The following is a 13,886-nucleotide window of genomic DNA, read 5'->3' as shown; positions in this document are numbered from 1 at the left end:
GCTTTTTTACGAGCGATATTGCATGCGTTATTTCACTCGCGAAGACTATTTCAATGCGGTATTTGCTGGTACATGCGCTAAATTACGCCCGCGAATAGTCGCCGCATATGAATGGTAGCTTAGAAATAGTGTATAAAAATTGTCGCCGCATATAAATGGTGTATATAAATATTAGCCACATATAAATGGTAGCATATAAATGGTATCATATAAATAGTAGATGCTTATAAATAGTAGCCACTAGTGATGAGCAAATGTGTTCTGGTTATCTTTAGTGAAAAATTAGCAAATCTTTCGAAAGATCTACTAAACGGCAAAAATGTTGTGCGGGCAAAAAAATTGTTGCTGTAACTATTATTTTTTGACGCTTGTATCAATTTTTGTATGTGCGGTGAATTTTTGCGTGGCGAATTTTTTCATGCGTTTTGCCATGTTAGCCATACACGCCAATACTTGCAGAAAATTACTGTATTAAAAATGAACATTTCGCTGCAAACTGGCGGCTGCGTCACTCTAGGGGAAACACATACTTGAATAAATAACACTGCAAAGTCCATATTTTATTGCAAAAAATCATTTACTGTACTTTTGTATAATTTTTCGCCTGCCTGTAGTAGGTGTTAATTTTCGCATAGCCGAATGCGATATTTAGCGCGCAAAAGTTATAGTGAATCATGCGATCGTATTCTTTTCAGCGCAGAAATTAACGCATGCGGTAAAACTAGTGCGAGAAATAACCCATGCGAAAATGGCGATTTTTCGCACGCGCGCAAATTATTTTGCGTTTTTTAACGCAAAAAAGCGTGCGATAATTTTTTATCGCCCTTTAGTGAATCAGGCCCATTATATTTTTGTACCTGGAGCTCTGTCTTTTATAGGAACAGCAACTCTTATTTGACTAAAGACATTTCTCACTGAGCAGCTTGCAATCAATCAGAATTGTAGGCCTGTGACTCTCTGTTCAGATAATTCTGGATGCCAGGTTGTGGGGAATTCTATTATCTACAGAAATGCATGCTTTGAAAGGATTATCCCTAAAGCAGTATAAAATCCTTAATTGCAGCCATCCTGGGCATTAATATATTTTTCAGGAATGTATATTTGCCTGCATTTTCAACAAACCAGACTTGCCATGCCCATTGAGACACACACAGTGGATTAGAGTACACTGACTTTGACAAATGATACAAAATACTTGTCAGCTAATAAGGGAACTTACAGCTCTACAGTCCCCACCATCCTTAGTTATATGGATTACCTTTGTTTTTGTAGTTATTGTTTTCTTTTCTTTTTTTTTCAAAATTCTTCATAACAAGAAACATTGACAGGACTAAATAAACTGCACAGGAAGTGGCTGCACCATGATAAAAGAGGACAGTAAAGTCATTAGATGAATCATACAATATCCATCATAAGCTCAGTTCCCAGCAAGTTTTTTCATTCTCTGTTGTTTATGGAAACTCCAGAATTGTTCCATGAGGAATATGCAGTTACTGACATGCTTGTAATAACCCGGTAAAACTGTACTAGCGTTGGTGGCTCACTGATTTGTCCAGGGTTATTTATCCTACAGCCACCAACACACTAGTTAGAGCTCATATCAAGGCTTACTTTATCAACTACCTTGAAATGTTGTCTTATGGTGCACTAAGGCATGGCAGTCACAGAGGCGTCCATACGTTCCACCTGCTAAATGCACCCTACTAAGCTGTACATATTGTAGCATTCAGCATTGCACTGGGTGAGGCAGGTTGCAAAATGCAAAAAAAAAAAAGATGCACACAACCATGTTTTTTCACAATTCACACAATGCCAGAGTTTAGTTGTGGGTGCAGGTTCTGGAGCACAATGAGCTTTGCTTGCTGTTTTATAGAATAGTGGCCTGCATGTGGCAGCACTGTATTCACGATGGGCAGGCTGGTGGAGGCACATACTCCTCTATCTTGCTCATCATTTAGGGGTATATTTATCATGCTTTTTAAAATGTGGAGTGAAGCATTACCGGTGATGTTGGGCAGGGCAACAAATCAGCAATTAGATTTCAAGATTTCAAGCTGATTGGCTGCTATGAGCAACATCACCGGTAATGTTTTACTCAACCTTTTACACAGCATGATAAATATACCCCTTAGACGAGAGGTACAGAGCACAGCAAGACACAGTTGTTTGGTGCTTATAGCTCTTAGTGCTCTAGTACTCCATAATCTGCATACATGGCCCCTCCAGTGTATTTAAGCTTTATGCACAATATATCTGTTCTGTCTTGCAACCATTTTTCATAAAATTATACATTTTAAAACCTCTGAAATTTGAGTTTCCTCTTCCGTTACTTAGCATGCTGTAAACAGTGGGGTTCAGAAGGTTGTGTTACTTGTTTGACAGAATGTGCTTATAAAGGAAGTTAGTAGCTCAGACATAACGTATGAAAGGATTGAAGGATAGAAACTCGCAAGCTTTTAGATGGCAAATTTTTACATTCAAGTTTTCGGGTTTCTTGCTCTTAATAAATACCAGACATTTGGGTTTTTGAAACATAATTCGAATTCAAGTTTTTTTAAGTGCAAAAACACTCAAAAAAATCTTGAATCAAGAAAATCAAACTTGAACATTGATAAATCTCCCCCTAAGAGTCCATTCAGATAGAGTGTTTCTCTAATTCTAAAGGTTGTTTAATATATAAATGGACACAAAAAAATAGACCACACAAGGGCCAATATTGGCTGTCCACCTGTTTACTTATCGCCAAGTTAGCCACATATTAGCTGATGTATGTGATGGCCTTCATGGTCAAGATCTGATTGGTGCTCTACCAAATATAATATCAGAAGGTTGTAATCTGGTTGGCAATTTGTCCCCAAGGCAGCCTTTCCAACACTGCCTTCCACACCTCAACTCTTTGATGGTGGACATCTTTAGAAGAGCTAAATTTGTGGTAAAAAGAAACCAGAATTTAAGTTTTTAAAGCTATGAATGGCGGAGATTTGCTGCCCCAGATAACCTGCTGCAAACTGGCTCTGCCAGCTGGGTGAGCAATGCATCTGGAAGTAGGTGTTTTCCTTACCTGTCAGGTCTTCAGTTACAACCATAAGATCTAATTTTTAACCTTTGGACCAAATGATCTGATCAGCCCAGTTTGGCCTACCATTTAGGCAAAGATTTGTTTGTGCAGATTTGTTTCTGGCAAAGATTTGTTTGTGTAGCAACCTTGCCAAACAAATATTCCACAGGATATACATGTGTGTGGCCAGCTTAACTCATATGAACCAATCATGTTTACTTTTGTATCTGAATTGCACTGGAAAAGCTATTGCTGAGCTTTTTGGTTGCCAAGGCTTTACAAGGCGGTGTAAAACTGCACAACACCAAGGACCCTTTCCCTCTTCTTTAAAAATAAGTGGGTTTCTGTGCCCACTAAGAAATATAATTTAAAGTAAACTTGTAGTGTCATTGGCATTTGCAGTTTAGAAAAGATAAACATTGTAATGGTTTGAGTGGTTGTGGATTATTTTTGTTGCTATAGTTACTTGCATTTCCAGGGCACATATTTTTACACATAGGCCTCCCAGACACATGGAAATTGTGGTAATGTGTGTGTGTATGTTTTATCAGTTCCTGTTACATACAGTACAGCGTATTTATTGGAAGCTTTGGAACTTTTAGAATTTAGCAAATTGTTCATAAAGAAAATGACCAAGAAAATCTAAACTATACTTTTGAGTCATGGGCTTAAATGTTATTTGGAGCTGAAACAGAAATTTATCTACAGATTTACTTTTAATATTTTAATAATAGAATAAAAAAAATACCCATTCATGATTTTGCATAAATATGTGCAAAACTGTGTTACATTTTTTACATTAATCACAAAATATACCAGCATAGTGATAAATGAGCCCCTTAGTCTGCACTTTTGAAAAATTGATAGGAACAAAAATTGTCAAATCAAATTCATGATGGTGTATATATGTCAGCATAAAAACTGACCTGTGTGCCATTAGCCTGGCAGTGAATTGCTATATTCAACATTACTAATTATAAGCACATATATGATAGGCGTATTTTTTGAAGGTAACTGTTATGGTACTGAAAATATTTAAGCTGCACCAACAGAATAATACAGTGTCTACATTTTACAAAAGCCCAGTGACAGAAGAGTAGCAGCAGCACGGAAATGGCTGTGCCATATGGAAATTTTGACCCAAGATAAAACAGAAGAAAAGTTAAAAAATGATTCAGCTCTTTGTTTGTAACCCTGATAAAATGAACCATTTCACACAAGTCTATAAATAATTAACTTGGATGTCTGGGTTGATTTATAGAAGTGGTATCATGCGATAAAAATGTGTTTGGCTTTCCAATGTGTCACGCCGTATATAGACCCAAACACCAGGGGACTGGAAAGGGCACAAGTTAACTGCATAGTTATGGGATGGAAGCTTAGAGACTGGTCAGGGCATATTTACCAGGCAGTAATGCTTCCGAATACTGTGCAATGTGTAACATTTATAAGACTTTTAGGACATTTTTCACCAAATTAGCCTAAATAGAACATAGTATAATTGATTTTTCAGTTTGTTTTTATATATTAAGCTCTAAACACATACATCTGCCTCTTACCATAGATTTACATTAAAATTGTTAAAAAAAAGTAATTAAAAGCCTGGGTATGGTGACCATAATATTGTCTATTACGTGAATACCAAATGCACAAAAAACCATCAATTTTAAGTATTTTGCAACATCAAGATAATTGTCAAGTGCCAAAATGATAATTCATTACGTTGTACATGTGTGTACATAAATGTGTGTCACTTTATATATGGTGTTAGTTCAAGTTTAATTGCAATAACAGGTGAATGATATGAGTTGAGAGTGTGGCTCCATTAAAAAAAAACAACAAATATGCAAAGATATTGGTATAGACCAATAGAAACAAAGGAGGACAAAGGAGTGGAAACAGGCCTCTGCTCCACCTTGTATTACCTACTTTTGGCTATCAACATATTGGTAATGATAGAACAAAAAAGCAGTCTTGCTGTAAACACTGTTCTACTTCAGTACTGTGACTAAAATTAATAAAAAAAAACCCAGTGCTATTATGTGAAGACGATTTAATTCTAAGAACACCATAGAACATAACGATTTGTACAGTGTTTAGCATTCTCTGCATGGCTGAATCTTATATAAAATGTGAAGCATAAATATAAACACAGTAAAACCATATTCATGGGTTTTATCATTCAGTCTAGACATTTTAAATAAATATGTGTGTGTTATTTCCGCACCATTCTTCCTTTCTTTGTATAGATGGTCATAATATGAATATTTGGATGCAGATGCCTCAATGGTAGCTTGAACTTTTGCATCATACAGTGAATCTAGAACCTTCTGTAAAGAGTCAACAACTTATTAATGTGAACACAAGGAAATTGATAGTGAAGAATGTTTTCATAAACATCACTGATATCCTCTAAATCAAGTTCCTATCATGGGAAAAAAGCAGAGACAGGAAGTCTAAAGAAATAAGCCCTATTATTAATATTATTGTTTATTTTTAAACTCCAAGCATATTCAATTACATGAAAACACACACAGGGACAGAACATAAAAACAAGTACAGTCTGTAAATTGGACTGGTGTTGGTAAGAAGAGGATAGGCTGCTTGTTGCTAGCCACCAGTATGATAATGTACTGCTTCAGATCTGCACTGGTGTTGGTAAGAAGAGGATAGATTGCTTGTTGCTAGCCACCAGTATGACAATGTACTGCTTCAGATCTGAAATTGTAAAGAGACATAAATATAACAAATACTGTATATACTCGAGTATAAGCCTAGTTTTTCAGCACCCAAAATGTGCTGAAAAAGTCACCCACGACTTATACTCGAGTCGGGTGCCATGGGTCCCTCCAGACTAGCACCCTCTGGTCCTTTGTGTGCAAATTAGGCCACCTGCAACCAGACCCTCCAGCGCCCTGGCCCACTCCCAGTCGCAATACTTATTTCCCCTTACGTGTCCTCCGGGACTGGGTCTGCTGCCAGTTTGCCAATGCGCAATGAGCATGGAGTAGTACTCATATTGTTTTTGTTGACCCTCTTCTCCACTTACAGAGCTAGTTTACTGTTTTTCTTTGAAATAAATATTGAAAAACATATACCCCACTGATGCCCCAATTTATGTAATTTTACTGGTATTTATTTTGATTATGGAAACTTAGCAGTAGCTGCTGCATTTCCCACCCTAGGCTTATACTCGAGTCAATAAGTTTTTCCAGTTTTCTTAGGTAACATTAGGTACCTCGGCTTATATTTGGATCGGCTTATACTCAAGTATATACGGTAATAGGCCAAATTCAATTTGATAAGAAAAGTGTATCTTCTAATTCAATCTCACACTTCACCATAGAGACAGATGCGATTCAATGAGAAAAATGTATCTCACTGTTTATCACATGAAAACTGTCTTGAAGTCTATGGGAAAAACTGGACCTGAATTAGAAGACATTTTTTTTCTAATTTTGAAAATCGTCCATAATTTGTCACGTGATAAACCATAAAACAATGTTTTCTCACCAAAACGGATCTGGCCCAATGTAACTTATTTCATGGTGAGACCACGTAGGCAACTTTCCTTTAATCAGTGACGACGCATAGTGGGTTATGACTGATGCCACAAAATCCAGGTCAGCTGAACTACTCTCTTGTATGTATGAATGTATAACTTTATTTATAAAGCGCCACAAGGGTACGCAGCGCTGTACAATCTTACAGAATACAAAATTACACACAGGGAGGACAAGTGTTATAATAAATAAATACAATAAATATATATAAATGCACAGGGAATACGTGCCATGTGGTATGAGACACAGTAGGATGGAGGTCCCTGCCCTGTAGAGCTTACAATCTAAGTGGTTGGGTAACATACAGGCACATATTGGAAGGTAAGAGTGCACCAGGTATGGGCATTTGCCCTTAAAGTACAATGAAAGGTTAATATAAATTAAAAGTAAGTCTAAAGGCATTCTTTTTAAGTACTTACTGCATATCTAAATTCCCAGATCCCTGCTTGCTTCTCTGAGATATGGTGCTGGCAGCCTACAGCAGTGTGAAGCCTGTTTTTACTAAACAATAGGAGGACTATTGGGCAGTATGCTTTTTAAATTTTGACTTGCATTCTCCTTTAAGTGCAGGACTGGGCAAAATAATGTTTTAGTGCTCCAGAAGGGAGCATCTTAAAGAGAGTGGGTGAATGTTCCCTACAGAGGAATTCAGGGATAGAGTTCCAGAGGTAAGGGGCAGCAAGATAGAAAGGTTTAAGACGAGAGAGCGCAGTGGGTGTGGATGGTGTAAAAAGATGGAGGCTCTGAGCGGAGCGGAGGAGACGACCAGGAACGTGCAGGGAGACCAGTGAAGAAATGTAGTGAGGAGCAGAGGAGTGAAGGGCTTTGAACGTTAGCAGAAGGATTTTGTATGCTATACTTTGCTTAACAGGCAGCCATGCTAGAGAGCTTAAGTGAGGCTGAACAGGTTCCCTCTTAGGAGAGAGCGGGAGGATCCTGGCAGCAGAGTTTAAGATTGATTGCAGGGGAGAGAGGTGTGAGTCTGGGAGGCCGGTTAGTAGGAGATTGCAGTAATCTAAGCGGGAAAGGATAAGGGCATGTATTAGTGTTTTAGCTGTTACTAGTGAAAGAAAGGGGCGCATCTTGGCAATATTTCGGAGGAAAAAACGGCAGGTTTTGGCAGTGTTATTAATATAGTTAGAGAAGGAGAGGGACTGGTCAAAGATACCCCAAGGCAGCGTGTAGAATTAACAGGGTTGATGGTCATGCCATCAATAGTAATGGTGAAAGGAGTAGAAGGGATAGGTTTGGGCGGGTAGACCATGAGCTCTGTTTTAGCTAGGTTAAGTTTGAGGTGGCATTGGTTCATCCAGGAGGAGATAGCCAGGAGGCAGTTGGCAATCCAGGTTTGAACGTCAGAGGTTAGTGCAGGGGTGTCTAAATATATCTGGATGTCATCTGCATATAAGTGATATTTAAGACCAAAAGAAGAAATAAGGTCTCCTAGAGAGAGAGTGTACAGGGAGAACAGCAGGGGACCAAGCACAGAGCCCTGAGGCACCCCCACACTAAGCGGAACCGAGGTAGAGGATTTGTTAGCAAGAGCAACAGAGAAGGAGCGGTTAGAGAGATAGGAGGAGAACCAAGATGCAGCCTGATCCCGGATACCCAGAGAATAGAGAATTTGCATAAGGACAAAATGGTCGACAGTATCAAAAGCAGAGGAAAGGTCTAGGAGAATGAGGATTGAGTAGCGTCCTTTGGCCTTGGCAGTCTGGAGATCATTTGCCACTCTACATAAGTGAAAATTGCCCACCAACATGAATTTGTAACATAGGAAACAAGAGATCATCAATTTTTATTGCTGGTTAATGATTGTCACCACTAATGGACTATGGCTAAAAATAATGCTGCTTTCTTGCAGCCTATCAAAGTGAGCCTTCCAGTTTTATTAAAACACTCATGGCTTATAGTACCTTCCTTCCCTTCCTTACCCATTATTATCTGGGGAATTTAGCCTTCTGATAACAGGAGCTAGAAAGTAATTTGGCTGAGTCAAGTTGTATGTGTGGTTGAGCCCTAATATGTGTAGCCTTTTTTTTCTACAACTTTTTTTTGTAATTGTAATATTTTAGATGTTGTTTAAACAATCTGTGCTCTTCCACAGTCTAAATATCTTTTGACCGCCAGCGAATGGTTAAAGACTGATAAAATTAACTCTGGCTAGCTTCTCTTTCTCTGAATGGAAGCAACAGTTGACTGATTTTATTTTACCACAATATTTAATTAATTCATTAATTAATAATAAGTGTTTTCAGCTTTAAAGTGGGCAGTGCAAGAAATAGCAGAGCTGAATTGCAGCCAAATCATTCACACAATGTTACAAATCCAAATGGCATCTCTCTGCAAAAACCAAGTACATACACTAACTTATTTTTTCGTATTTTAGGAAAGAGGCACAGCTGGATGAAGAGGGGCAGTTTCTGGTTAGAATAATATATGATGACTCAAAAACCTATGACTTGGTATCTGCAGCAACCAAAGTACTTAGTAAGTATATTTTTTCTATTGAAGTTCTGTTTTCCAGTGATAACTGTTTCAGGAAGTTAAAGGGAACTCCACCCAAAACAGTTTTGAATGTTTTGCTGGCTTTTAATACCTTCTGTTAAGTAGCAATAGCCAGCTGAATAAAACTGGCAGTATAGGTACCAGTAAAATAGTTTAACACAATTGGTTGCACATGTTGCCAACTGAACCAATCCAAACAATATTTTTTCCATCACGGATATTGGTCTGTGTACAAATTGCGAAGATGCACATGCAACATACCATTGTCAGGAACTCCTGGAACTGGTTGAGAATCAGGGACCTGGTGTTTACTGGCTGCTGCTTCTCTACGTTGAGACACTGGAGCAGGTGCATTCTGGGACTGGCTTATATTATTGACTTATTCACCCGTCTGTATTTACCTGTCTGCCCTGTGGTTCTGACCTCCTGGTTTTGACCATAAGGTGGCCATACACGGGCCGATTGTAGCTGCAGATATCGGTCCCTTGGACCGATTTGGCAGCTTATTGGCCGGTGTAGGGGTAACAACGACTGACCTGCCCAACCGGTATCTGGCTAGAAGTCGGGCAGATATCGATCGGGCAGGGTAAAAAATTCAGGCTCGTTGATATGGTCCCCGAACCTACTGAGCCTATTCCAGTCGTTATAATTTGATCATTTGGCCCCAGGGCCAAACGACTGAATTAGCCTAAATTCCTCCCATATCGCCCACCCGTAGGTGGCGATCCCGATCCAGGCGAGCGGATCTTTACGTGTATGGCCACCTTTAGCCTGTTATCTGGATTCTTGTTTGTCTGCTGCCCGGAAGTGACCCTCAGCCTGTCTCAAGGACTTTTGATTGCTGCCTGCGCAGGCCTGTGCCTGATTTTGGACTTTGTTTCTGCCTGTTCCTTACAACTTTTTGCTTATGTCTGCTTTTCAGTATTTTATAAAGTCTTTTGTAAAGATTCTGTATGTTTTGTGGTAGTTACTCACTAGTTGCTCACAACTAGTTTAACCAGCATTTCTGACAACCCTTGGAGTAGTGTATCAAATCAGCCAGGGTATGGTCACCTGGAGGTGTACTGACTACATGCTTTTAGGGCAGCGGCAAACGGGGAGATTATGTGAATAAAGTGAATCGCCAGTGGGAAGGCATACGCGGTGCCTCATTTTCCAAAGTTGGCGGAAGTTTCTTTCAAAGAAAACCTCTCAGAACTTCAGAAAACAAAGCTGCGATTCACTTTAGGGAGACAGAAAAGCAGAGGTAGGCCCGAGTTAGGTAGGAGTTGTGCTGAAATGTGTGTGTTTGAAGCAACAGAGTGAACATGGATTGTTGATTGGCATAGACACCCGCATCCCTTAATACAAAGCCTTGTTTGCCACAGGCACAAATCACCCTAGCTCCTTCCGAATATTTACTTATTTACATATACCAGAGAACATATTGTCCCCCAGTGATATTCAGGGGTGCAGAATCTTTTTCAGAAAGTGGCATAGATGGCATGGAATGTTATTTGATATTTAGATTGTAAGCTTTATGGGGCAGGGATTTCCTTCCGACTGTGTCATTTAAAGCAAGGCACTTAATCTTTATATAGTTATACTTATTTATTTACTATTATTTAGTACAATGTTGTCTTCCCTGTGTGTACTTTTCTATAATGTAAAATTGTACAGGGCTGCATATCTTGGAAGCACTTTTTAAAGTTATAAATGCACACTAATAGGATAGGAAGCACAAATAGCATGAATTATTAATAACATTCTAACAGCACAGCTACTGCATCTACATTATCCTCACCTAGGCTGTACCTTCCCATCAAATCCGTTCTCTGAATACACTGTTTGAATGTTTTACAGATCTCAATGCGGGTGACATTCTCCAGATGTTTGGAAATATGTTTTTTGTTTTTTGCCAAGAGTCTGGCTACGACACAATCCTACGTGTCCTGGGATCCAATGTCAGAGAATTTTTGCAGGTCAGAAAACCATTTATATTTTGCATGTTATTTAGCAATAGAAACATTATTTACAGTTCAGTGTAAGAGAGATAGGAAGATTGCTGGTTTCATCAGTGCAATTCTGAATTTATGATTTTCTAAATCTTTGCAACACTTCTGCTCACATGAAAAAAAACAGGTTTATGCCAAAGAATATATTTTGGTAACAAGTGCCCAGGATTGCCTCTTGGTGTTTTCTTCACCTGAATAGGAAATGCCCTCCATGCAAGTAAATGGGAGCCACATACGGTGGCCTCTGGCACATTTCACCCACTCAAGTAGCCCACTATGACATTAGCCTTAGAATGGTATTGTTGTTTAGCATATAGTAATTGCCAGCCATTACTTTCATGCTGTCCACAAAAACACATTCATTTTTTTCTCTCTCAACATTACAAAAAAATCAATGCTGGTTTTAAAAATGACAGCCAGTAAATAGCTTTGTTGTTATAAGACTCTAGAGTGTATTTAAGATCTATATTACACATTAAAATCAATTATGCTAAGTACTGAGCCTGGATGCTAATATATTGTAAATTGTTTATTGGTTACAGGGTTTTAATTTGACAGTTATAAACAGTTTAAATAGAGCTAGGAGGTTATAGTTCCTGTTCTAGCACTTTATATACATTATTGATAAGAAAGCTTGCTTTTTGCTTTTTCCTATAAATGTCCTGTTAAATATTTGGGAGTGGATTAATGGCAATTCCTTGCTCTGCATCTCCAATGGAGCATTTCTCTTACATAGAAAAATGATGACAAGTAAGACTATTGTTTTGTTATATTATAGAACTTGGATGCCCTGCACGACCACCTTGGTACTATTTATCCAGGCATGCGTGCTCCATCCTTCCGATGTACTGACGCAGAGAAAGGAAAAGGACTTATTTTGCACTACTATTCAGAACGAGAAGGTCTCCAGGACATTGTGATTGGGATTGTTAAGACAGTGGCTCAGCAGATCCACGGAACTGAAATTGACATGAAGGTATGAGGGAGTCAAAGAGGAATACAGCAGTTAGAACACCCTTTATCTTTGTTCCCCTATTCTTAGTGAATAGAATGGGAAACTCTCATTAGCGTCACATACTTTCCAGTGAGAAGCAGTGATGGGCAATGAATGGTGTCAATCCTAAATCTTTTGTGAGAGAAACCCCACATAATGCTATGGGCCTTATTCAGAATGCTTAAGCATTGCTTCTGCACCTTAACTATACCCCCAGAATGAATACTTAACCAACAGATAACATATATATCAGTAAATATTGCCCTTTTATATCCTTTCCCTTGAGCCACCATTTAGTGATGGGCTGTGTGCTCCCTCAAAGATCACCTGACAGGAAATAATGCAGCTCTAACTGTAACAGGAAGTAGTGTGGGAGTAAAAAACAGAGTTCTGTCCATTCATTGGCTGATGTGTCCCAACATGTATGTGCGCCTTGGTTTGTTTGCGTGCACCTTGAATCGTATGATACCAGGGGGCAGAACTTACCACTTAAAATGGCAATTTTCTATTCAGTTTTACCCAATGGCACATAACAGTAAAATATATATTTTTATGAAATATATTTATATTTTTTGAGCTTTACACTTGCAGTCATAAGTGAGGCTTGAGCTGTTAATTACTGTTTATAAGAAATTATAAGATATTGATTCGGAATGTTAGGGGCACTTTGGGGTCAATTAAGGTCGTAAAAGTACAGTTTTCTCCAGTTCTAAAAACCCATAGCAATGACTTAGATAGTGGAATTTAATGTTTGCGGTTTGAAAACAAACATCTAATTAGTTGCTCTAAATTACTAGATATGGAATTAACTTTGCACTGGTTAATATTTTAGCTCCTTATGCTGGAGAGTAGATGGCAGCAGCTCAGAAAGAGGTTCTCTGAAAACCCAGGCGTCTGTGATTTCTGTTGAACAATTTGTAGCAATTCAGTGCCATATTCAGTATATTTCTTGTTAGGTCATTCAACAAAGAAATGAGGAGTGTGACCACACACAGTTTTTGATTGAAGAAAAGGATACAAGAGAGGAAGACTTTTATGAAGATCAAGACAGATTTGAAGAGAATGGAACTCAAGAGTCCCGCATTAGTCCCTATACCTTTTGCAAGGCTTTTCCATTTCACATAATGTTCGACAGAGACCTTTTTGTTACACAGTGTGGAAATGCTATCTACAGAGTTCTTCCCCAGGTAATATATGCATTTATTTCACGTGTATTATTCCATATATCGGAATTTTGATCCTGTTGGAGTAACATTAGTTGGATGTTGTCATTTATAACACAGTTTCATTTTTTCACAAGGTTTAAGAGTCATGTAGTTATATATTGTAAGGTCCAGCACCTCTCTGTACTTAGTTTCAGATAAGATGTCTTATTTCTTTCACTGTCATTGCATATCATATACATTTCCAAGCTGCCATATAGGGAAATGTTCATCAATGTCAATAACTTATGGCTTAGCTGAGAGAAAACAGGAACAGTTACATGAGTTCCATTCTTACCTGCAAGCAAAGAAAAACTGATTCATCAAAGTATGAGTTTGAATCCCGAAATGGGTAAAATTTGGATTAGATACGATAATTTCTGATGATCGTGACTAAATATCACAAAAATGCTTATGAAAAAAATCACGATAATATCATATTGGCGATCCGAAAGTCAAAACATTTTCGTATCCGAATGATCGTAAACGGCAGGAAAACCTTTCTGACTTTGATCCTTCTGTGCATGTAAAGTACCTGCTCGTCGTGGTCGTCCACCTGGTCGCGGG

The 13,886-nt window shown here is 38.5% G+C and overlaps 1 protein-coding gene across 2 annotated transcripts in view; it reads left to right on the top strand.

The window, feature by feature from the left end:
* gucy1b1 (guanylate cyclase 1 soluble subunit beta 1) overlaps positions 1–13,886 on the top strand; it is a 38,001-nt gene that overhangs the window by 13,859 nt on the left and 10,256 nt on the right. For both annotated transcript variants that reach the window (XM_004911157.3, XM_002933474.4), the window contains exons 3-6: positions 9,011–9,111; positions 10,972–11,090; positions 11,902–12,099; positions 13,074–13,304. In XM_004911157.3, the coding sequence (XP_004911214.1) occupies positions 9,011–9,111; positions 10,972–11,090; positions 11,902–12,099; positions 13,074–13,304 (649 nt within the window). The remainder of the gene's footprint in view (positions 1–9,010; positions 9,112–10,971; positions 11,091–11,901; positions 12,100–13,073; positions 13,305–13,886) is intronic.

Source organism: Xenopus tropicalis, chromosome 1, assembly GCF_000004195.4.
Source record: "Xenopus tropicalis strain Nigerian chromosome 1, UCB_Xtro_10.0, whole genome shotgun sequence".
Lineage (NCBI taxonomy): Eukaryota > Metazoa > Chordata > Amphibia > Anura > Pipidae > Xenopus > Xenopus tropicalis.
This window is presented reverse-complemented; position numbering and strand designations above follow the sequence as displayed.